This window comes from Protopterus annectens, chromosome 13.part0 (genome assembly GCF_019279795.1).
Source record: "Protopterus annectens isolate FY-2018-M chromosome 13.part0, PAN1.0, whole genome shotgun sequence".
In the NCBI taxonomy this organism is placed as follows: domain Eukaryota; kingdom Metazoa; phylum Chordata; order Ceratodontiformes; family Protopteridae; genus Protopterus; species Protopterus annectens.
Window position 1 is genome coordinate 777,008,668 of NC_056747.1, and position 26,289 is coordinate 777,034,956.

General features: G+C 38.0%; 1 protein-coding gene across 7 annotated transcripts in view; it reads left to right on the forward strand.

The window, feature by feature from the left end:
- The window catches only part of ABR (ABR activator of RhoGEF and GTPase), a 2,680,879-nt gene that overhangs the window by 2,587,482 nt on the left and 67,108 nt on the right, over positions 1-26,289 (forward strand). For all 7 annotated transcript variants that reach the window (XM_044054480.1, XM_044054482.1, XM_044054481.1 and 4 more), the window contains one exon: positions 11,924-12,033. In XM_044054480.1, coding sequence (XP_043910415.1) covers positions 11,924-12,033 — 110 coding nt within the window. The remainder of the gene's footprint in view (positions 1-11,923; positions 12,034-26,289) is intronic.

Consider the following 26,289-nt stretch of genomic DNA (forward strand, 5'->3'; position numbering starts at 1 on the left):
AATGTTTCTATGTTCAAGACAAGATACAGAATGCCAAGTCTCTCACTGAGAGAGTTCTTAAATCAGTATTAAATATTACTGCTGGGTCAGCCTGGGTGACATCACTCTTTGTCACCTGCCTTCATTTCAAGGGCTAACAGAAACGAACATCTTTGTGTTAAAAATACATCTCTCTCAGATGTTTACGCAGAACTGGAAGTCATAAACCAGTTAAACACTTTTACATTTTAAATTTTAAACCTATAAATATTGAACGATAACCAGAACAGTCAACCAGTAAGCACAGGAATAATTAAGTTCTAGTGTAACAGCATCCACGGATTCAACACCAGCACTTCCAAAGCACTCCACAGGTCACCAGGTTCCACAAAATTTATTACATAAAATAAAAGTTAAGCGCTTTCATCTTACATCCAAGACTTCATCAGAACAATGATTCATACATAAATTAATCATTTTATAGTTCCTTCACTCATCACATGATTTAAGTCCTACAAGATCAAAGTGCATATTTAAAGTGCTAGTGCTACATTTTATTCTTTCCCTTTCCTACTAACTTCCTTTTCCATGTAAATAATTTTAAAAAACAACTTTTTTTAAAAAACTTGTATAAAAACAACTCTAATAAAATCATGCAGCTGCTCTGTACATGTTTACAAATGTTCTTGAAAAATTACAACCTCAAATGTATGGAATATGTTTTATAGCAGGGGCTTAACTGATATATATTCATTTATCCCTGGATAAACAGATGCATTGAGCTGAAGTTGTTTTTTAAAATTATTTTGTGGAACCTGGTGACCTGTGGAGTGCTTTGGAAGTGCTGGTGTTGAATCCGTGGATGCTGTTACACTAAATTTTAAACCTACTAATTACTTCTCTCCAGGACAACAGAAAAACTTCTAGCTCTAAACATCCTCTCTTCTTGCTACATTGAAAGTAACTTTTATAGCACATCATAAAGCACTTAATTTCAACTTATTTTCTTGGAGTTTTATAAGATAATCTTATATGTTCCAGCAGAGTACGCTGTGGTTACATTCTTGAAGCTCAGTACATAACATACAGTTCTGTATACATCTTATCAATATTTACAAATGACATAGAATTATTTACAAAATTCCAGATAGCTAGGCTGGCAGTGTCACACCCCACGTCACGTCATTAATGTTTGGAAGGACACTTCATAGGTTGGTACTAGGCTATCGGCCCTAGGGCCTATATAAGCCTAGCCATAGCAATTCCCTGGCTATGTCTTCCTACACTATTTACTTCCCTGGACCCCTGTCTAGTAGGGTGACTGACATGATCCCCAGGGAGAATTTCCTTTCTCCCATCCAATCATCAAGGTTCCTTTTGAAGAGGGCCAAAGAGGCGCTCTGCTTGACATGTATGGGCAGTCTATTCCAGAGTCTGGGGAGTCTGTGGGTCAGGAACATATCCCTCCAGCATGTTTTGTTTATTTTGATGACAAGATTTAGATCCTTGGAGCGTGTGGCTCTGAGGGATTGGGATTTCTTTAAGTGTAGCATGTCCAACAGATCTGGGTTTGACATGGCCTTGTATGTTAAGCAGAGATTGCCTTGGAGTAGACGATATGCGACAGAGTATAGCTAGAGTTTTTTACAGTGGTCAGCATAGGGCATCTGCTTTAGGCCTGTGATTCTTTTAGTGAGGTATTTCTGCAGCCTTTCCAGTTGTTGCAGATGTCTTGAGAGGTACATACCAAATGGGTCATTGTATTCTATAATGGATCTAATGAGGGATGAGTACAGTGGGACAATGACCTCCTTTTTTCTAGATGAAAAGCCCTTAGTGATGAGGTGTGCCACATAGAAGGATTTCCTGACTGTTATGGTGATGTGGTTATTGAAGGTGAGACCACTGTCCACCTGTGTCCCTAAGTCTCTTATCACACTGTCGGTGTTTAGTGTACTGCCACCTATATGATAATTCACGGGTACATGTTTTTTCCCAAAGGGGATAAGTATACATTTCTTGGCATTGAGCTTGAGCCCATGGCTCTGGCACCAAGCATCTGTTTCTTTAAGGCCCTTTTGTAGAGTATCCACATAATTTGGGGATTCAATAATAGCTCCCAGTCTGCAGTCATCTGCGAACTTTGTTAGCCAGAGTCCCTTAGTGTTGGCCTGCACTTCAGAGAAGTAGATGCCAAACATGAGAGGTCACAGGACTGAACCCTGAAGTACTCCACTTGTCACTTGTCTGGAGCTGGATTTGGAGTCAGCTACTTTTACAGTGTGGGTTCTGTCAGTAAGCCAGTTGGCAACCCATTGAGTGACATAGGGATTAATGCCCAGCTTAGTAAGTTTATCTATGATTCCAGAGTGGGGGATGGTGTCAAAGGCCTTGGTGAGGTCCAGATAGGCTGTGTGGACTGCCTTACCCCCGTCCATGGCTCTGGAGACTGATTCAAAAAAGTCAGTAAGGTTCAGGAGACAATATTGGCCCTTCACGAACCCGAACTGGGTGTGGTCCAGTGTTTTAAGGTTGCCAATGTCTTTGTTTATAAGTTCCATGATAATACGTTCCATGGCCTTGCAGATCAGGCTCAACAGACTGATGGGGCGGTAGTTCCCGGGATCCAAGGTGGATCCCCCCTTGTGGAGTGGGATAACTGTAGCTGTGCGCCACTCAGTGGGCATGAAGTCTGAGGTGAGGGTATGACTAAACATGACACTTAGGTGAGGTGCCAGTTCATTTTGTAGTTCATGTAGTACACAGCCCTGGATGTCATCTGGTCCCATGGATGCTGTATTCTTAGCCTTAGAGAGTGCATTTTTTACCTGTGTGGCCATTATTACCAGAATTTGGCAATCTTCCAGTATTGAGATGGGCCATTTAGGGGGTGAAGTTGGCACTGAATCGATCTGCCAGGATATTGGCAATATACTTGGGATCAGTATATTTAATGCCATTCTGTTGTAGCTCACAGCAGATTTGAGCATTGCCATTTAGATTCTTGACATAGTTATAGAATGCATTGTGGTTGTCTTTGGAATCTTTAGCAATTTTTATTTTCGTAACTAGCTTCGGAGGATTTTATGAGGGATCTCAGCTTCTTACTGAGGCTGGTAAGGGAGTTTTTTGCATCCTGGGATTTTCCTCTTTTCTGCAATAGTTTTTTTCCTTTTGTTGTAAAGTTTGTTTATGGTAGGGGATCACCAGATTGGCTTCCTTTTTTTGGAGGAGAGCATATTGGTTCTATTTGGGATGGCACGATTCATGCATGAGTGGATGTGCTCTTACAGTGCCTTAGTGTAGGACTCAGCAGTCGAACTTTCAGTTCCCGTCTGCATGGGTGTCATGAAGTTTGTAACTTCGGACTTGAGTAGCATGAAGTTGGCTTTGGAGAAGTTTTTTATGGAGGTTTCCTTACTGGGGGGGTGGGGGTGGGATGTGGATGTTAAGGGTGATTAGCTTATGGTCTGACCTGATCAATGAAGGGGTGACCATAGGTGTAGAGCATTGATTTCCCATGTTGGTAATGGCCAGGTCTAGGATAGTAAAGCCCCTGGTGGGACTATAGGTTAGTTGATCCAGGGTTTTGGAATTTATGAATTCCAAGAACCGCTGGGCAAAGGTGTTGGTGCATGAGTAGTTTTCCCAGTTAATGGCAAGACACTTGAGGACACTAAGCCTTGTCATCACAATGAACAAAACATGCTGGGGGATAGGTTTCTGAACCAGAGACTCCCCAGACTCTGGAATAGACTGCCCATACATGTCAAGCAGAGTGCTTCTTTGGCCCTTTTCAAAAGGAACCTTGATGATTAAATGGGAGATAGGAAATTCACCCTGGGGATCACATCAGTCACCCTGCTAGACAGGGGTCCAGGGAAGTAAATACTGTGGGAAGAAATAGCCAGGGGAATTGTTATGGCTAGGCTTCTATAGGCCCTAGGGCCAGTAGCCTAGTACCAACCAATGACATGAAAAGGAAAGAAAAATAGTAATTGAATCTTTAAGATAATATGCTGTAATCTTGGGTATTTGAGGTGGGGGTGGAGTGTAAAAGTGTACAGATTATAATATATGTAGAACTGATATGTTTCTCTTACTTTTGCATAAGTGAATGTCTAGATTCAGGCCCTTGGCCTAATCTAATGAAAAATGTTCTTTTCATGTGTAAGCAAGTAAATAAGAGAACACTGAATGTAATGAAAAACTTTTCCTTTTGCAAATAAATGTTCAGTGTGAGTTGAGAAGTCTGCAACTGAGAGCAGCTGTGCATTTTCTTGTTATATTTCCATAGAGACAGGTTGAATACAGGGATAGGCATTAAAAACCAGAGCACTTTTTAAGGCTAAAAGTTAATGTTTTCTGAAAGTATACAAGATGTTTTCACATCTGGAAGGGGGATGAAGATAAAACAAGAGCAGACAGCAGTCAGTGCAAGTAGGAGCAGTTTAGCATAGATAACCTCAGATAATGCATGTGGGGTTTAGCTGTTGATTTTGGCAATTGTTCCTAACAAGAGAGTTAAACTTCATTATTTTTAGATGTATGCAGTTTTGTGTGCTTAAGTTAATATGTTATGGGAGTACAGTGGAGGGTGTTTGTTTTTTGTCTGAGATCTTTCATTAAAACAGAAATTCTTTTAAAATGTGACAGAGGTTCAAATGGAAATGACAAGAAAAACTGCATTAAAGATCAAACTTCCAAACATTAGTGGGTGCATGTAACACAAAAGCTGGAAATTAGACATTTTAAAAATCTGTCACATATAACAGGTGGAAGTAATAACTTCTTATTATAATAGCTACATTGTCCATATCATTTTGGAATGTGAATGGCCTCTTAGGTATAGACAAAAGGGTAAGAGTATTGAATTATATTAAGAAATACAGAGTACAAATAGTGCTACAGAAGACACATTTGGAATAATGCAAGCATTTGAATTTGATTAAAAAAGGATTTCAGGATGGATACTCAGCAGAGTATCAGGGACAAAGAAAAAGCAGAATACGTATACGAATTGCTGATGGATCTCCAGTAGTGATAGAAGAGGAAAAAAAGACAATAACTGTAGATTTGTGGTAGTAAGGGGCTACTGGGGAGGGTGGAGGATTACACTGGCATGTATTTATATTCCGCATAAAACTGCAACAGTGGAGCTTAAGAAATTTTGAGGAAAATAATCAGCTTTCAGCAGGAAATATTACTTATAGGTGGGGAGTAGAACTTGATTTGCAACAGTGAAGATGTATCAGGGGGACATAGAAGAGAAAATCAAACAAAAGATGGAAGATTTCTGAAAAATGTATGATTCAGTTGTAGGTACTCAGAAAGAATTAACCTGTTATTTCCCAAGGCGCTGGTATAGACTAGACAGAAATTATATTTAACAAGAACATGCATTTAATTGAAAGCTTTGACACACATCTAATAAATATTTCATATCATGGGTCCGTGACAACTAAGATAAAAATGCAGTGTAATGAAGTAAAAATGAGGCACAATGAGTTGAACTAATGAGTGGAATAAAACAAAAGTAGTGTTTAGGGTATAAGTAAAAGAAAAATAGTTATGGTTGAGAAGTATCAGGAATTACTTTGAGTGGATGAGAAAAGTTAGTGTTGCAGAATAAGGGGAATCTCACAGAACAAAAACGGGCACAACTGCAGAGTGCTAAAGAGAAAATAAGGGAGTACCTAGTTAATATTCATAAGTTTAGAAAGACTGCTGTTAAGCAACTTTTTTTGATAACTCCAGAGCAGAAATATCTTTAGCACAATGACTCAGGCAACAGAAAGTAGAAAGGGTTGTTGCCAAACCTAGCGAGCCTATAACAAAGAAACAAATAACCAGAGATCCTCTAGAGGTATTAAAGATACTTTGGAAAATTTGTACAAAGCAGAAAAGAAAGAGTGCAAATGGAAATATTTATGGAAAACTTATGTATGCCAAGGTTAGAGGTAGGTAAAGCTCACCGATAAACAGTTAAGATAGGAGGAGGAGATAAGATAAAAAATGGTGTTTACAACCAATCTGTGGGAAAGTGTACAGGAATAGTTGGTATTCCTGTAGAAGCTAGGAGGGAAGAAACTGATAAAGATCTGGAAGATTTTGTTTAACAGTATTTTAAAAGGAAGGAAAGCACCAACAGCCTGGAGAAAGCTGTAGTGGCTGTAATACCCAAAGATCAGGCCCAGTTTCATATAGTCCCATTTCAGTTTTAAGCCATGATTATAAAGTGTTTATAATAGCTAAAAGAATGGCAAAGGTGTTGCCAAAAGTGATAGATATGGATCAGTCTCGTTTTGTGGAGGGGATGCAAATGTTTGACAACATTAATAGTACAATGACAATCCAGAGAGAAGCAGAGTGAATGAAAATACCACTGTTGTTGGTGGGCCTTGATGTAGAAAAAGCATTCAACAGAATAAGCTGAGATTTTATGTGTAGGGCAATGGAAGCAATTTCATTCCCTGACATAATTATAATGTTAATTAGGAGGATGTGTGAGGAATTGGAGGCAAAAATTAAAATGTGAGGATTCCTCTGACAAGTTGTGTCTGAACAGAGGAGTCAGATAGGGGTGTCCCTTTTCCACTTTATTTGCTTTACATTCAGAGCCATGGGAAAAGAAAATAAGGAACTTAGAAATTCAAGGATATAATCGGTATGGTAATCAAGAAGAGTTGACTTATTTGCAGATGGTATTATTTTGTACAATATAAAACCAGAAAAAGAAGTCTCAGTCTTGTGGAACATCTTGAGATAGTTTCAAGTCTTTTCAGTACATGAAATTAATAAAGATAAAACAAAGGCTATAGCTGCAAAATATGTGCCCATACAAATTGATCCAGCAATACCCATATTTATGGGGACACAATAAAATGAAGTATTTGGGAGTATGGATTAAAAAGGCTTTTGTTATATGTGGGAAGAGACTAAACAAACATAATAGAAAAACTGAGAAACAGAAAGCTTTTGTTTATAGATATATAGATAGCAAGACACAGGCAATGAAAACGTTTTAGTCCCTTTAGTTGTATATACAGGTCAGGCATATTTTTAGCAACTTGAAGAGAAATTATGGACAATAATAACATGCTGAAGGAATTTATCTGGGAGGGAAGAGGGCAAGGTCCAAGTGAGATAGACTGAGTCTTCCAGTAGAACAAGGTGGTTTAAGATTACCTGATCTGAAGGGATATATTAGGGCTACACAGTTAAGGATCATATAATACAAGCAGAAAGCTATAACTAAAAGTGGAAAGGGATTATGATGATGAAACAGTTGGGGAAATTCAAGAAATAAGGAGAGAGTGGTGTTTTGGATGCAGTTCCTTAAGAAAAAATAACAGCCCTGCAGAATATTATATTCATAAAGTAGCAGAAAGTATTTTAAGAACTAAAACCAACATGAGAATGGCAAAAGAAGATTTTGCCACTAGGGATTACTACAATTAGGAGCACAGAGAATAGGCAAGAGCAGCTGGAATTTACTGGAGAAACCTGGCAAATGGTATTATGAACAAATAACTAGAGAGGGAAAGGTAATGTAATGGGAAGAGGCAAAGGGATAGGGGAATCTTAAGAGGAAGACCTCCTCTGTTAGAGCTTTTTAGTTGAATCTGGAAGAGTAGCTGCTGTTGAAAAAGGGATGATTAGTAGGGCATAAATAATATTGCATGATAACTATAGGTATCGATCAGAGGAGGTTAAAAAAAGATTGGAAAGAGATATTGGATAAACAATTCACAAGGAAACAATGGGAGGGCATATGTGTGGCTCTCGAGTATGCAACAAAGTCTGGAAGATTTAGAATTTTTGCTTGGAGATGTTTGAATAAGTATTTTTATACCCCTAGCAGACTCTGTTTATCACAGAATTCCCATTCTGTGGAATAGGCTCTCCATTCATTTGAAGCAGAGCTCCTCCCTCTTCCTATATAAGCACAATTTGGACCAATGGATGGGTAATTGGAAGTTCACCAAGGTCTGGCGCCTATGTCTGTGATATGACAGAAGCAGTCAGTAAATTACCCTGCATATAAATCAAATCTGTATGTCGCATTTGGGTTACACGGCTAGGCTTATAAAGGCCCTAGTGGTTGTGAGCCTGGTATATACCTATGAACCAAAGATTTTTTCCTCAGGTAGATGTCAAATATCGGAGATGTGATTGAGAAGAAAGAGGTAACTGGGAATATATGTTTTGGGAGTGTAATGAGTTGAGTTGTCAGACTTCAAAAATTCCCTACAGGGTACTCTGTTAGAAATATTGGATGAACAAATGGGTGTAACTAAGGAAACTAGTTTTTTTTTAGCTGGAATACAGGATTGAATTGCCTAGATATGGTAAGGACTTGCTAAGTTTAATTCTGGTGGCTGCCAAAAAAGTAGTTACAAGAAAATGGAAATCAGAGTCTAAACCAACTGTGTTTGATGTATTGAATATTGTAACTGAGATAAAAGAACTGGAAGTGGGATCTTTAAAAAAGGGTAGGAGCAAATTTAATAGAAAAAATAGAAATTGTTGGATTTGAGGTATGGCAAAAAATTAGCAATTGATGTAATGTTAGATTAATGATAGCTACAGAAAAAAAAATGTGATGTTTTAATGTCTGTAACAAGGAATGTGTTAATATAACAATAACCTACGCCTGGGTGTGGGTAATGCTGGATTTACCCATGGTTGGTGTGGTTTGGTCACGAGGGAGAAGCCCTAAGGGTCAAACCAAGCCAACCGTGGGTAAATCCAGCATTACCCACATCCAGAAGTGGGTTACTGCTGTTATACAATGACATTATTTAAGAAAAAAAAAATAACTTTTCTTAAATAATGGCATTGTATAATGCCTCCTTGCTGCCTTTCCGCAGCTGTCTGGTATTCTGCGGCAGTTCTGATGTACTGCGCATGCGTATGCCTACGCAGTACATCAGAGCTGTGGGCAAAAGCAACGGAGAAAGCAAGATCACCGTCGCTTTTTAAAAACTGTTTCGCTATGTTAAATGGGTTTAACATAGCGAGACAGCTTTAAAAAAAGCAACAGAGAATCTCCGTTGCTTTTTTAAAGCTGTCTCGTTGTGTTAAACCCATTTAACATAGCGAGACAGTTTTGAAAAAAGCAACGGAGAAAGCAAGATCTCCGTTGCTTTTTACAACCTGTCTCGCTATGTTAAACTCATTTAACATAGCGAGACAGTGTGAAGCAACAGAGATCTTGCGTTGTCTTTTGCTGTAAAAAAAAAGAGTTATAGTAATGGAAAAAGTCCGGGCGACCGGACCTTTTTCCATTACTATAACTCTGATTTACAACGTGCACGCTGACCAATGAGCGTGCACGTTTTTGAATATTAATGGGGGGGTCGTTGTATAATACGTTTTTTTTTTATATATAAATGTATGTTTGCCTAAGCCTTAAATGATAATTCAATAAAGGTGTTAAAAATAGTTGCAGTAAATGTCCATAATTTTGTCCATGGATAAAGTACATTAATGATTTGAAATTTTGCAAACTTTTAAGCTGATAATCCCCATTAGTTTGCATACAATATGGTTTTCAATTACTAATGCAAATACGAACAGACAATGGGATATACTTACGGACATTTATTTTATTACTTTTGTTTTATTTCAGAGTTAACTGGTATAATGCATTGATCGCAAACACTTGATTTCAGACACTGCTTAGTTGCAGAGCACAAGAGGGACAGTGAAATAAATGCATAAATATATGAGAAGGCAAACCACATCAAAATTGTAGTCTGTGCTGCATAAAGTCTATAAAATAAATATAAAAAGCAACTATGCTAAAATTCATATAAAACAGAATACAAATACTGAGTGCTTAATTATTAGCATAAAACTATATTTAAGGCCATTACCTGGTTGATCCTAGAGTAATACTCTGAGTACTAAGCCTGAGCAATAACTTCAGGAATGAAGAACTCTGGTTCTGAGTTTAGGATATGCCACAATTTTTCTGTTTACCCCTTGTAATTTTAAGTGTTTTGTATTTTAAGCATTTCATTGCTGTTTCCTTTCTTTCTTTTTGTCAAGCATATAAATCTAATGTGTAAACAATGCATTCCTTATCATAGTAGACAGACTTTCTAAAAAGAAACGTTTCTGAAATTTTACGGTACCTGTCATGTGAGGTACTGTACTAAAACCAGATTAATCTACTTAAAACACTTTCAGTAAAACAGTGCCTGCACTTCATTTGAGGTCCTGTGAACCAGCATCATTTCAGATTTATTATTTTATTTACATCTGTTTACTGGGATGGAGGTGGGGGCTAGAACATGGATCAGAAAATATCCAGTTGAAGGCTCAACCTGGGTGACATGGTACGACCAAAGTCCAAAGAAAGTATACCGTACAAATTTATGGCAAACATTAAGGAACAGTTTATGTGTAGGCAGTAGCATTGACAAATAACGGTTGTCGTTACATAATAAATGGAATTTATCCAAAGAAAGCTTGTAATTGAGTTGAGCAAGACTATATGCATGTAACAAGAAATTAATGACAAATTACTGTTGTGTTAGAACAAAGAGAGGAAGACAAGAGAGGTAGTAGTGTGTTAAAAGTTTTTTGTTAGGTGATATATGCTACACTATAGCACTTGTATCTGCTTTGTTTCCTCAGAAATTATTTGAAGTGGGGTTGGAATTGCAACAGACTAATCAGATATATCCTTGATACATGAGGGAATGAATTGCCAAAGTTTAGATGCCTGTAGAGATCAGTTGTGATCAGAGCAGTGAAGTTTATTTGTGGGGATTTAAAATGCTGCATCACAGTTGGATTGGCTCCCAAGAGTAAAGGTGGGATTGTTATGATGAGTCCTATGACAAATGGAAATGGAGTGCCTTGATTCAGTGGTCTAAAGAGCAGTGATCCTATGAGAAGATTTGCTCTACATAATACAGAAAGCCACTTGGCTTTAGAAAGTATGAGACATTGAAGGTCTTGGCATGGAGAGTTAGTTATAAAACAGCATATTTTGTTGGAGATGGTTTGCAAAGTTGAGATGCTTTGTTTGGAGCTGTGGCAAATAATGGTACGCCATATTGTAGTGTGCAAACAGAATGCCATTGCCTATGGCAGCTGTTGCAGGTGGAGAGAGACATCAAGAAAGTCTTGGGCCCTGAAAAGGAGACAGTTGACTTTTTTTTATAGGTCAGGGAGTCCTGCTAATCAAGGTGTGAAGTTCACATAAAAGGTCAAAGGACAGCTTGCAAAGAGTTTGAAATAGTGTAAATCTGCAGTAAAGAGGGAAACACTGTAAAATATTCTATTGTGAATTACTAGATCTTTGAATTAAGTAAGCAGCACACAGCTAGGACTACCTTTGCAGGTCATGGATTGGTTGCAGCAGTGCAGCCTGGTCAGTGGCCTGTTTTCTCTTGGATACTGTTTTTCTGCATTTACTGCAGGTACTGCTGGTGCTTGGTGTTGAAACAAGTGAAACATATCTTCCTGTGTTGTCTTTATTGGCTTATCCTCTTATATACGTTAACAAACTACCTTATCAGCAAAAGATAAAAGCGTGAAATAATTTTAAAAAGTGACTGTTTCTATATTACAATATCATTTCAGTGTATTAGTCATGGATCATTTAGCAGGATTTTTGTATGTTCTCAAGAGGTTAGTGGCAATTTTATAGTAACTATTTCTGTAGCCTTTCATGTCATAAATTAACTTATTTTTACTTCAGTATTTCCTAAACTAATAATTTTATTGGTAACACTAGACTAAAGTCATTAGAGTCGGACAGCTTGCTTTCAGAAGTTGTGCTTTTAATTACTGGATACTCACAAGAAATAATATTTCTTGAAGAATGTGAAAAACAAAGTTATGCAGTGTACCAACCTGTTGAGCAAACTGCCTTTCATATATTTTGTGATTTATAAAGACATTTTCCTGTGCTACTTCTTTGTAGATAAAAGTGGAATTCTCCATGAAGTTTACGTCAAGGGACATGAGTTTAAAGAGAACGCCGTCAAGAAAACAAACTGGTGTCTTCGGAGTGAAGATCAGTGTAGTGACAAAGTAAGTCATGATATCTTTTTACTTTCCCATTTCTCATATAGACACAAAAAGAGGAAGACTAGTTCCATTGCATTAGTATAACCTCATGGCATCTGGTTTCCTGCTGTTAAAGCTCATTAGTAACTGCACAAAGCCATCTTTCCAGAGTCATCAGGCCTACAGGATGAGGTGAAAGTCATGCTCCTTCTCCATTAAAGAAATGTGTAGAAATCCTGTTAAAGAAGCAGCTTGTGAGGTTTATTGAATTAATGTTAGCATGGTAAGGTAGAGTTACATGCACTAGAGTCTGACATACATGTCCGATGAATCTGACAGGCTACCTTCCTTATCTAGGTACCAACAGTATCACATGACTATAGAATTAATGTATCTGGATTTATAAGTACATGAAGCGTTTTTGTTAGAATTAGAGAGAACATGCAACAGTTGTATGTCCATAGATCAGGAACAGCATGAGGAAATTGTTTAGTTACTGGAAGTGCAAGACACCTGAAACAGCCTTCTAGAGAAAGCTGAATGTAAGAGGGGTGATGATTTCAGAATGCATTGGAGAGAAGTCCAGTTAGGGGTGTAGGAGGTATATCATTGCATATTAAAAATTTCCAGTTTCCTACTATGTGAAGGAAGTAGGCAGGCTTCGTTGACTAAGTGGTTCATGTTCCGTGCTGTAGTGTGCATTTCTTTGCTAAAATGTGTTCCTTAAAGCACAACTTTGTGAAAGAAACATGCTGAAATAAGTGAAATGCATTGGAAGAGAGTGTCCAGCTGGCGATGTTTAACAGACACAGGTTGGGTTACTATTATTGTGGATAATCTCATTATAACTGGTAGTATAAAGAGGTTATAGGTAGTCTCAGTGAGAGATGGAGTGGAGGAGACAGCAGCAAGGTATGGAAAGCGAGGTTACATCAGGATCTCGCTGTAGCATGTGATCATTCAGGTTGTCATTTGTTCTAGATTCAGCTCTTAAAACCAATTCCGCAGCAGCAGGAAGCCATATCAGCATCAGGTTTCTAAAAGGTTCACATAGGCTCTGCTTCTGATGTCAGTCCTGGTGTTAGCATACTATATTGAATGGGTGACATCACCATGTTCCTGTCAGCCTTATCATGACCAGTTTCAGCCCACAAGTTTCTGACCATGAGACCTTATCCTCCAACAACACCTAGGGATGTGACACTTGTCTACACCAATGAATGTCGTAAATGATTTCTGTTTCATTCATGTAAACTGAGTGAATCTTAAATTATCTAACATGCAATCACCATGAAGTGCGAGATGGAGGAAGTCTTGATGTAAGGAAGTTTGCCGTCTACCCTCAAGGTTCAGCAGTGTCAGAGAAAGTATGGGGGACTACATGCAGACTTGAACTCTACAAAAACTCTTCAAATCTTTTTTCAAGTACTGCAGTGGTCAACTTATTTACCAAGAGTCAGGAGTCAGCAGGGTTTATACATCTTTAAAGCTATGGATCCTTTAATGCGTTTGTACATACACCCCTCTCAGGAAGATAACACTCTCAAAAAGATGTGGTGGTGCTACAGAAAGAAAGGCATATTCTTCAGTTGCTGCTACCAAAGTGCACTTTAGTTGACGACGACTTCTTCTTTCGGCTTTTCCCAGTTAGGGGTCGCCACAGTGGAACTCCGGTCCACTAATGATTGGCAGTAGATTTTTACAGTGCCGAGGTGCCAGCCCGACACCCAACTAAACTTTGATATTTAAATTTACAAAATGTGATGTGTTTGTTTACTAAATGAATACTTACACACATGAGAGTTGTGTTAAGACAAACATGAAAATGTTGCAAAAAAGTTTTGTTATATCCATATAGTTGGATAGCACACTTAAACGCATGACTCCCAGAGGGAATAAGAAAGGTGAAGTTGAAGAATATGGCAAAGTAAATGCTTGCTGTGTAAACTTGGAGATATTGTTGAACATATTCTTGTCGGTGCTCAAAAAATTATGAGCAACTTAAATAATTATTCGAAAATGATAGAGGAGAAGGCAATGATATTGAAAGTCTGTAGTAAATCTGGTTCTATTTTCATATTTCAGTAAGTGAGGTGAACAGCGAAAAATCATTTTTTGGATATGCATACCAAATTGCTCATGGAATGGCAGAAACTGATCAGACTGGGGGATAAGGGACATAAAATAAATGTATAGATTATCAGGGTATAAGAGGGGGAGAATAAGGACATTTTGCCTGCCGCATGAAGTACCTCACCAAGAGGATCAAAGGGCTCAAACAGATGCCATATGCTGCCCGGTTAAAGAAACTCCAGCTCTACTCAGTGGCATACCTCCTGTTCAGAGGCGATCTGTGCCTGACGTATAAAGCCATGTCCAACCCGGAATTAATGGACATGCTGCACCTCAGAAAATCCAAATCCCATCGAGCTACGCGCTCGAGAGACTTGAACCTCAGCACTGAAATAAATAGGACATGCTGGAGGGACAGATTCATAACCCAGAGGCTCCCTTCACTCTGGAATAAAATCCCAGTCCAGGTTAGGCAGAGTCCCTCATTGACTCTCTTCAAGAGGAATCTTGATGAGTGGATGGGAGATCGTAGGTTTACCCCGGGTATCACTTCTGTGTCACTGTTAGACAGAGGTACAGTATACTAACCTCGAAAAAGGGCATAGCAAAATAAATTTAAAATGGGTGGCGAAAGCCAAACATATTCTGGCTAGGCTTATAAATGCCCTAGGGCAGATAGCCTAGTATGAACCTATGAACCTATGTATGAGCAAAGGTGGAAGATGGCCTGGTTTTTGATTGAAAACTATTCCTACTGAGAAGGCCTATCAGCCTTTTTAATCAGCTCCAGAAAATTCTGTGGAGTAACATTGTGTTATTTTTGTCTGTTTTGCATCCTGGTGTAAGAAAGTGATAGTGTTATATCAACGTTGGTCACCAATCAAGAAATGTATGGTGGATATATGAATTTTTTTTCAATTGTAATTATTATTGACAAGCTCAGTTCTGTGAAGCAGTAAGGGAACTTTGCCATAAAACGTAAGTTTAAGTTAATGCTTCCTGCTGTGCTTAGATTATTCTTTCTCGACGAAGGGAGATTGTTGAGTGAACCATTAAAAGCTTTAGAGTTCATGGATTCAGATATGAGGAAATAATTGATGCATGGAGCTGAGATGTTTTGGGTAGGCCAGGTCAGTATATGACTGATCCTTCACAAATTTAGGATTTGCAGTTGGAGAACACAAACTGCCAGGATAATCCTGAAGGTCTTAACATTCTTTTTCCTATTCGATCAGATGCAATAGCAGGGTATTATTATGATAATTGCTGTAACTCACAAGTAGTTTATGGTGCCAAAATGTTTAACTCTTTCATTAAAACTGTTAATTGCCAATAGCATTTCCTGCTACTTATTAGTAATATTATGTTCTATATAATCACTGGCCATAACTTATTACTAGTGCATGGGGCTCAGTGGACGGATATATTTTCCAAAAGCACTCTTACTGTAAACAGTGTTTGCTAGTTGTCACTGATGTTATACTATACATGACCATGCTGCATGTATTAATGCCAGAAGGATTATTTAATACTATTTAATACTTTCCAGTATATTTCTTTATTTTCTTTCCCTTTGTTTCTACAGACTTCATGCCCAAATTATTTAGTAATATTTTCAGTAGACAGGTGGTTGTACACAAGCAGAACAGTTCAGTAAAAAGTATTTGTAATTATATTCAGACATTATTTACAAGATTTACAGTATTTATGCCACAGATGCTCAAAGACCATGTCAAGGGATGCCTAGGTAAGTGACGTTGCTTAAGAATTATGATGACCCAAGTGTGCAGCTTTTGGACTTCACTTACTTGATTTTTGTATTTGGTTAAATGAGGTTCAAACTGAAAATCGTCAGTATTATGAAAATATATTACCTGACTGACACTGGTGACTTAGTAAAGGTTTAACATCTTTTATGTTAAGCAGTTATATGTTCATAACAGTAGAGAGTCGATGATCCGAGCGTGAATTATCAGAAATGTCAGTTATCAGAACCAGCCTTCCAAAGTTTTTGGGTAGGAAAAATCATAAAGTCTGAATATGTAAACATCATACATATTTGCTTGAGCATGCTTTATGAACTTGTAGCCAGCTTGTGTGTGAAAAATATTTATTGTCCATTGGAATCACTGAATGGTTGAAAAGTGTATTCCTGCATGCAGAAAAAAACAAGATTTTAGAAGTTTTTTATCTGGTTCAATTATATGTTTGATTATCCAAACAATTTGATTATCCAAACTACCCTAGGCCCCATTTAGTTTGGATAATCGACTCTCTACTGTATATGATCATCTCTGGATTATTTATGTTTAGATGTTGTACTTATTATATATGTTAGGTGTTATTCTTGGGAAGTCTGGGAGCCTGAATAACATTCTAGTGATAGCTGCATGTTGGACTGTACATCTTGTATATTTAAGTGTTCCCACAGAGGTTGCTTGCTTATCTGTAGCTGACCAGAGTGGGTGAATAATTGGATGGAGTGATATGGGTGAAATGTAGTACATTTGGTGAAAGAGTTCATGGTAGGGGTGTGGTAAGGTTTGAAGGGAGGCTTTTGTGAAGTGTGACAGATATGAGGTTAGTGTAGAATTGTATTGGGTGCTGACAGGTAAGATGAGCCCTACATTAATGTCTGTACAAGTGGAGGATGTTTTCATTTACATAAATGAGTTGCAGCAAAACAGACAAATAATTATATCTGATATTTAAACTCCAAATGGTTTCTGTCAAAGTACATATGGCAGTTTTGACATTAAATTAAAAAAAATAATTTAATACAGAGAAGATGCATTTAATAATTTGACAGTCATTGATATTAACTGATTGGATTTCCAGGTTCTGGAGCATAGAATGATAGTGATAAACTGGGAAGTGGTAACCAGGTTGTGTAATTTACTGTAGTATTTTCATGGTTAAATAGTCAGCATGGTGTGTGGTTTATAGGATGATCTTTGAGTATTTAAACAGTGTTATGGTCTCCTTATAAATGTGAAGGTTATTAGTGTGAGATCATGATTGTTCATCTCTTTTGACCTCATCCCTTCACCTAGTCATATCTGAACTCACCAGGACGAGAAGAATTTATATATATATATTTTAATTAATGTAGGTTTAGCTATACTTTGAATTTGCAAGTCACATTCCTCTGATGATTATAGTTAATGCAGGAAATAACTTTGTAACTTTGCCAGAAGTTAGACATGCAAATCCTAAGGAGATTCCAGCTCATGATAGGGATAGTTACTTATTGGTGTAAGGTTTATTAAGGTGAGAATGTACCCTTGGCAGTTATGATTATATATATTTTTAATTTTACTGTAATTTGTTAAACAGAGTAGAACAGTAAGCTCAGCAAACTCAGCCTGGGGGGGGGAAGAAAGTAAAATTATTATACTCTATTATAATGTACCTGCAATAGCTATGACCATAGACAGGTGGCTGAACATAAAACAAAACAGTTAAGTAAAAAGTATTCCTAATTGTATTTTATTTAGAAGATTTACAGTATTTGTGCCACAGGGGCTCAAAGACCATGTGTAGGGGTGTCTAGGTAAGTGATGCCGCTTAAGGATTATTGTCTTTGGCAAGGAGATGACTGGTATGAACGTTTTGCCCAGTAATGGGGATAGCATGGGATAACAAGACAGTTACAGCTGTTACCTGTACGCTTGGGCTGGGAGATTTTATATTTGTTGGTGAGCTCTAACAATGATGAATTATTTGTTCTTCTTTTATAGATGATTATTTTTGAGTAAGGAAGCATCCAGAAATAATATAGCTAAGAAAATTATTGTTGTGGGATACATTTCTTGGTTTATACAGTTTGAAAGAAAAGTGTGACAAATGGATTTTAAAAATACATAGATTTAGCCAGGTCCGTTGGTGTAGAAGGATAAAGCTGTGATTGCAACCCAGGTGACCTGTGATATAGACATCTGCTGATGATGGCATGGGGAAAATTGACATGTTTATTTTTTTGGATCACAGTGCAGAATATGACTGTCCTTTACTCCAGTCCTTTGAAGGAGGAGAGGCATGTGGTGAAGTGAGTTTATACCCCCACTCAAGGGGAAGAGCTAGGGCTTAAATTACCCTTGTTGTTGAGATGCCGTTGAGGGCATCATTAACTCCTATGGTTGAGCGATCATCCCTCCAGAGTGATGGCAGACTTGATGGTCAGCAGGCATGGGGGCAAAACACCATTCCAAGAATATTATGTAGGCTTGAAAGAAAAGGAAGGTAATGACAATGATTGTGACCATTTAAGTTTAATGTGTATTCTTAAGTAGCTTTACTATAAAAATCAGGAATTGCATATCCTCATATAGTGTTACACTGAATGCTTTTTTCAAACGTCTAGTAGTATGAACTGAAAGTGTCTAATTTATATTAGCGAATGTATACATTTGCTAATATGAAGTTGACTTTCTGACTGGAGATCATGGTATAGTGCGTATTGGGAAATGTATCCTTTTTCTCATTGTAGTGCGATCTTGGAGTTGGTATATATAATATGCAGGGGGGCTTGCCCCCTGCCAAAACTGAAAGAAAACAAGGGCGTTTGAAACCAGAAGTTAGGGAGTTCGAATGTCGAGCACCGTATTTATCATATTCAAAATTGGTTATATACGAACTTCCTAAAATCGACATATGTAGTAGATCTTTTAATCAAAAAGTATTCTACAGTTCCTGATTATGATAGTAAACCTCTTAAATACACATGCAGTAAGTTCTCTTTGGATGAATGCATGTAAAACAGCAGTGATGAGGAAGAATTTCTATGTTGTGTTGTAGGTTGTTGTTATACCAAATCATGGCGATATATTACTAACAAATGCATTGTTATTTTCACTGTTACACACCGATGGTTTGCATATGTTTGTATTCTTACAAGTTTGTTGTGCCATGCGGCAAATTGGGATATTAGTAAAAGAAGCAAAAAGGGAAGACTGTCAAAGAGCAGCAGAGGAAGTCATTTGAGTTGGAAAATCGTTAGATCTATTGCTAGGGATATCTTCAAAGAACAGATATTACCCAGAATTCCTATAACTCCTTTGTTTTACTTTGGGCATTTTTTGCAGAAGATCCAGTAAACTTTCAAACAGTAACTGATATACGTGAAGAAAAAGATAAAGCAAAAGGGCACCTTCCATTAAAAGATTCATTGTAGCACATTCCTGGTTCAGAAAATTGTCTTTCTGAAAGTCATATCCATTTTGTAAGGCTTTACAGGTTTACACACATTAGGCTAAGACTCACAGCTCTCAGATTCTTATAGCAAGAAATCTAAACAAAGTCATAAATAATGGTGGGACAAAGGCTTAAAAATGGGGTTGATTTTTAAATATTGCTCTTACAAACTTAGAAAGTGTATAGAATAACAGATTTTGCATGAGCATGAATTTTCTGAAAGTTAGAAAGTCTGAATCTCATTTGCCAGTGATTTGACAGAAAACCACAATTTTATGAGAAACAGACCAAAATAAGAGGCATAAATCTAGACATTCTCTGCGAAAATCTGTACAGTTCAGAGGAATGGGCCAAGTCTCAGTTGCACTGATATCTTCCCAAGCTACGGTGCATAGGAAGGCTCTAAAAATCAGTCAGGCCTCCAGTTTAATGAGACTTAATTCTTCTCTGCAAAGGCGTCTTAGACTGAATATACACTTATAAATGATGTCCTTTGTAACCAATCCAGAGAGCCTTTGGATGTTTTAGTTTTTACCTCTCTACATTTGGAAAGTGAATTTAAAGAGTCGAATGTGTCTTTACAAAGTGAACGATCCTGTCATCTATAGTAAATGTGAAAACACAAAGTCTCTCATTGCTTGTTCCCACAATTCAAGTAAAGAACAGTAAAGTGGATCAATTGATTAAAGTTAATGACATGAGCAATCTTAGGGTAAATCTCAGATTAGTCTTTAAACTAACTATATCCTTGAGAAAGAACATCAAGAAAAAGTGTAGATTTCTGAAATAGTTCTGGATGAAGTCATGGCCACTAAAAACAGTGCCTTTCATGATGACCATCTAGGACATCAAATAGTGGCAGGTTGAAATGGAGGTAAAGTAAATTTGCCTACAATAAAATTGAAATCCCATGGAGATAATGGACCTCTAATGAAATCAGTGTCACAGAAAACCTTAAGGAGCTTTTCCGTAGCTAGAAATTGTTTCATCATTAGTGGTGAAGTACACTAGACCTTCATCAAACACATATTTCAAATATTTTAAAACCTTAGGCTGTGAGGCATTAACATCTTCTAGCCAAACAGGAATCTCATCCATCTATCTGAATATATCTTAGTAGATGTCTTAGCTACTTCAAAAATGTCTTTGATATCTCCTGGAATGTTAGGATAGTCTCAGGTGCTTGATTACCTATCAACCATGCTTGAAGATGAAGGTATTTCAGGTTGTGGTGAAATCTACAGCCTTGATTCATTAGCAACTCCATCCGAAAGGACACCCGAAAATGTGCTTTATTTATGTAGCATTGTGTCTTAGACTAGATGGATTAATTTGCATGGCAGTGCTAATTTGTTGATTTTATCCATGGAGCCCTTCTTGCTGTTACTGCTGATTTTCCTGTTACTGTGAGTGGCATGTAATAGTTACTGTGGCTTTTGCATGCAATCTTTCCCAGCATCAGTGTTTCTGTAGTGAATTCTGTCTTCACATTATGGGGCCAGGGGATCCAGGCTGTTTGGAATACATAGGGACTGTTTTATTCTACATCAAAATTTTAACTTGACATGAAGATTTTTATCTTTGCCTACAATAAAAGGATTTTAACTGCCATTAAAGCTAGAAGCTTTTATTTGATCTGTTAGACTGGTTAAGCTGTTATCACAGTTCATCACAGTCACATAGCAGCTACTGCATCTTCAGTGTGGATACTTTGTATATCAGACCAAAAGATTGGATACTTTGAAGCCATCATAAGACTGGAAACTTGGAGCCATCATTTTGCTATGGTATAACTGCATTCACAGCGTGAATATCTTGTAAGTGCATTTAATTTAAGTACTGGAAATGTATGCAAGTTTTTTGCTATATATGTTGCACTTTTAAGTTTTATATAATTTAACCACACTACCTATTCCCCAAGAGAACTTTACTTCATTGGCCATTGTTGTACAGCGTTTCATTTTGAATACTGTTTTTACTTGTTACTGATAGCTGTACTTTAGCATTAGGAGGTGCCCTTTCTTTATAGGTCTAGGATATTGGAGCCCCTGGTGGGACTATGGATTAGTTGATCCAGGGCGTTGGAATTTATGAATTCCAAGAACCGTTGGGCAAAGGTGTTGGCACATGAGTAGTTTTCCCAGTTAATGACAGTATTAAGGTGTTTGGTTCTATCTTAATATTTTCCAGTATGTTTAGGAAGGTGTAGTGAGAATCTTGGGGTATGGTGGGGGATCTGTAGCAAGCTACAATTTGGATTGCAGTCGTACCTAGTGTTAGTTGCACCTGGAGAGGTTTAGACTTCTAGCATTGAGTAGCATTACCTTCAGATTTTGCATGCTTGTATTTGTTCTCCAATCCAGTTGTCCAAGTTACAGTTGAATTGGTATAGGGAAGAGCTCTGCTTCACATGGGTGGAGAGCCTTTTGCAGAGAAGGGGTAGTCTTTGGGATACGTACCTGTCTCTCCAGCAGGTCATGATTATATCACAGACAAGGTTTATGTCTTTAAAATGGGTAATTCTGGTGCTGTTTGCTTTACAGATATGCAGAAGATCCATTAGGGCAGGGTTTGACAATGGCTTGTATGCCAGGCATAGATCACCCTCAATAGCCTGTAGGAGACAGAATATGGGGATAGGGCCTTGAAGCGATCTGCACAGGACATGTTACTTACGCCCTGTATTCTTTTAGTGATGAACCCCTGTGAATGTTCCAATTGTTGGATGTGCCTGGTTAAGTACATACCGGGGGGGGGGGGGCTGTTGTACTCAATGATAAGTCTGATTAATTGCAGAAACGATCAAAGAGAATAGATTATGGTGGTGCAGGCACATATGCAGAAAAGGAGAAGACAATCTGATGAAGAAGATTTGGGACGAACAGTAAGAAGGCAAGAGGAAACTAGGGCATCCAGCAAAGACGTGGATGTGTTGTGTGAGAGATGACTTGTAACAGTCAGGCATGAGTGTCAAAGAAGGTAGGAGAGTGGCACAGAATAGAGAGAGATGGTGACAAGTGACATGACACTCAGATCCATATAGAAAATGGGAAGGGGGGGGGGGTTGTTGTTGATAATGTTGATGATGACAAACAGGCTACGCATTAACCCTGGCCAGATCCTTGATAACCAAAAGGTATTACATGACTTAGTGTTGGCTTTAGTTAAGTTGTCTTTTTTTCACCTAAGGAATGTATCTCAGATTAGCAAATTAATTCCTTCAGAGGACCTTTATGTGATTATACAGACATTGGTCTTCTAAGGCCCATGCTATTATAATGCCCTGTATATGGAAATTGACAGTGAAAACTCTGGTCACTTGCAGGCATTCCAGAATTCTGCACCACATTTACAAAGAGATGTTGGTCACTATTCCCATATTAGTTCTATGCTGTGTGCATTACGCTGCCTGCTTGTGATATCTAGATGCGAGTTTAAGACCTTAGTCTTGACTTACCTTTCCCTGTGTAGGGTGGGCCTTGCCTTTATTGAAGAGTTACTGGTGTCCTGTCTGCTTTCTATCAGGGATCCAGTCATTCACCAGGCTAGACGAAATTAACAATTTTGGGTATTGTCTGGAAAACTCTTCCTTGCCTCTTAGTTTCAGCTAACAGTAGAGTAGTTTATGGTACCTTGAAATTTGTTTATTACAGAAAGCTTATGGTATGACAGACTCATTCTGGTGTATTGATTTCTATTCTTTTGAATATTTTTTTGTACAGATGTTATTGATTACTTTTTTTTTTTTGTTCATCTTTAGAAAATGTTTGTGTGTGTGTATATTATTTAATGCTTTATGTTTGATTTTATTGTTTTTTATTTAATAAAGTTGAATTGATTTGATTTGAAGATAACCCATATCAAATAGAATTTGCACAAATGTACATACTTCCCAGTTGCCCATACCTTTGCCCTGTCACTCATAAACTGTTTGATTTTCTGGTAAATCACTGAGGATTACAGTCAGTCAATAATGCCAGACAGTAGACGTTCATACTTTTTATCGTTGATGCAAAAGTTGTTCTATTGACTTTTTAAGTGAATTAAAAGAGTAATATTTAGAAAGTGTCCCCAATTTTGGGCCTTTGTCCCCCCATTATTGTTTTGTCCACAATTCTTGAGCCAAAGACGTTGAGAGGTATGGGTCTGTCACCTTTCTGTAATGGAGCAGTACAGAAGTATGCCGACACTAAAAGACTGAAATGACAAATTAAGAGAAAGAAAATTGACAAGGAATTTGGGAAGAGAAAGCCTGAAGTCCATATGAGTTGCCTCTGAGGGTGTTATGCTGAAAGTTCTGCCAAGTGAACCACCGAGAGAATTGTATAGTCTTGTTTTTAGTAATCATTGTAGTGTTAAACATTTGGAGGTTGGTTTGTCGGTTCCCTTACTGAAAGGTTGGCCTATGAAGAGACTAGGTAATTGTAGGCATTTGGTTTATTGTAGTGAAATGAGTAGTTCCAGATTGGCTGACCTCTGGCTAGTGGCAAATGGCATGCCTTTGTCAGTCCAGTTTAATTTGGTTCTGTGACTCAGTCAGTACTGACATGGAAAAGGAGATTATTACTGATGTGATTTGCCTGGACTTCAGTAAGGTCTCTGGCATATGCTTTTTAGAAGACTTATTAAAATGAAAGGTGATGGAACTTGATGCTAAAAATTGGAAACCAGGCATCTCTCCTCAATGTCAAAAGTGTTTTTAGAGGGAAAATGTCAGACAAAAAGGTAGTGTCACATGGTTCAATGTTGGGACCAGTCCCGTGTAGTTAGCACACTGGATTGGACAACAAGATCAGATATCCTGATGATATGAAGACAGGTGGTGTAGTCACAGATGAAAAGTTTCTTTTCAAAGACTTGTAGTGATTGGCATTTAATGCAAAACTGCACAATTTGGAGGAAGGAAACAACACAGAAAGCATCAGCAGGGTGACTTTAAGTAAGATGGGGGGGCTGATTTTGGTGTAATAATTAGCCTAAAGAGTTATTCCATGCAAAGAGAGGTGGCAGTGGTGAAGTCAAGGAAAGTGCTGGAATGCATTCCAGATGTGCTGATATCATAATTCCTTTGTAGAGGGCATTGAAAATGCATCACCCCCAGTGTTGTGCATAACTCTGGAGACCATTCAGTTAAGGTGCGATAAGGCAGGTAGAAGGCTTGCAGCAGATTTACCACGAAGTTAAAGAGGGATATGTGTATGAGCAGAGACTTTGAATATTTGGTATGTGCACATTATAAGAGAGAAGAGAAAGTGAATCTGAATAAAGGAGATAAAACATTCTGCAGATGTGTAAGAGAACAAAGAAAAAGGCTCTTCACAAAGGAAATAGTCTTAAGTGAACTTAAGTTCATTTACACTGCCATTATTGAAAGTGCATCACTCTTACAGCGCAAGTCAGCAAATGCATTTTTCTGATTTATACTTACCTTGCCTTATGTAACACTTTGGGTACAGCTGTCTTTATTATTTATTTATTTATTTTATTTATTTATGTTTTGCTCCTTCCTAGCCTGTTATGCTGCCCTGCCTGCCTGCCTGTCTTTAGCACCATCATCACCCAGTGCAGGTCTCATATTTCTGGAAGGAAGTTCCTCCCAGTAGTCACATCTCATCTCTTAGAAGTGGGGTGAGAGTTGGGTGCTAGCAGGCTGTCATCTATGGCTGGCTTAAACTTTAGAATGTGTTCCTAACCTCAGATCCTTGCTGGTTATTAGCTAGCACTTAGTGCATCATACATCAGAACTACAAGCCAACATACTTCCACACTGCTTTGCACCACCCTTAATTAGAAAGTTGTATACACCTTTGCAAACTGCTGCCCTCAAAGACCTTCGCATGTCAGGGCTAATCCTTTGGCCTCCACCTAGTAGATACTCCAGCAGTGGGCTGATTGCCACACACCTTCTTCCTGGGATGGGAGTGTCAAATTCACCACGGCTGACTTCTTTGAAAGGTTGTCCAGCTACCTTAACCAAGGTTTCTAGGGATGCGGTCAAGGCTCCATCTTTCTGTTCCCACAGTCCCAGCTCCTTTTGTAAAACCTGGAAATAATAATGTTCAACAAAGTAAGGCAAGTGCAAGTTGGCAGAATACATTTACTGACTAGCACTTTCAGAAGAAAGCTGTCTGAAGAAGCAGTTTTGTGAAAACTCAGCGTTCTGCAGTTCAAAGTCAAACAGTTGAATAACACAATGGATCCTGATGGAATTCATTACAGCCTAAACAATGAACCAAAGAGAGAGCTGGTAGTACTTCCAACTAACCTTTTCAGCCAGTCACTAGGGAAGGATGACATTCCTGAAGACTATAAATGGGAAGATATGATTCCCTTCAAATGAAAAAAAAGGAAGAAAGAGGGTGAAAAAAATGCAAACTCTATTTGACGTCAGAAGTAAATAGAATCAAGGACTGACTAATGAAGGAAAGACTCTTCACATAACCAGAAGCCATTAAATCACTCAATCTAAGCAAACATGGCGTCACATCAGACAAATCAGAGGAACAGAAAGCACAGCTGCAGGTTGTCAAAAACTTTTTCAGATGATATTGGAATGTCATTTGGCCTTGATAAATGTGCAAAAGGAACCTTTAAAAAAGAAAAACTGCAGCACCAGGAAAACATCAGCTTGGGACAGGAATGTGATATAAAAGAACTTGAGCAAGAGGGAGTGTATAAATACTTGGGAATTGATGAAGGATCAGCAATAAAACATGAACAAATGCGAATAAAGCTTAGTAAGGAGTACTTTAGAAGACTTAAATTAATTCTGAAAACAGCATTGACATCTAGGAACAAGATAAGCCATAAATTAATTTGCTCTTCCTGTTCTAACTTATAGTTTTGGAGTGATTGACTGTCCCAAAAAGTGTTGGATAGATTGGATATTAAAGGATGCTTCATGCTCACCAAATGATTTATAAAAATCAGTGTATACCAAGATTGTATAGTCCCCGTTCCGAAGGAGGGATGGGCCTCCTTGAAATTGGTTACATGTATAGATCTGCAATCGTG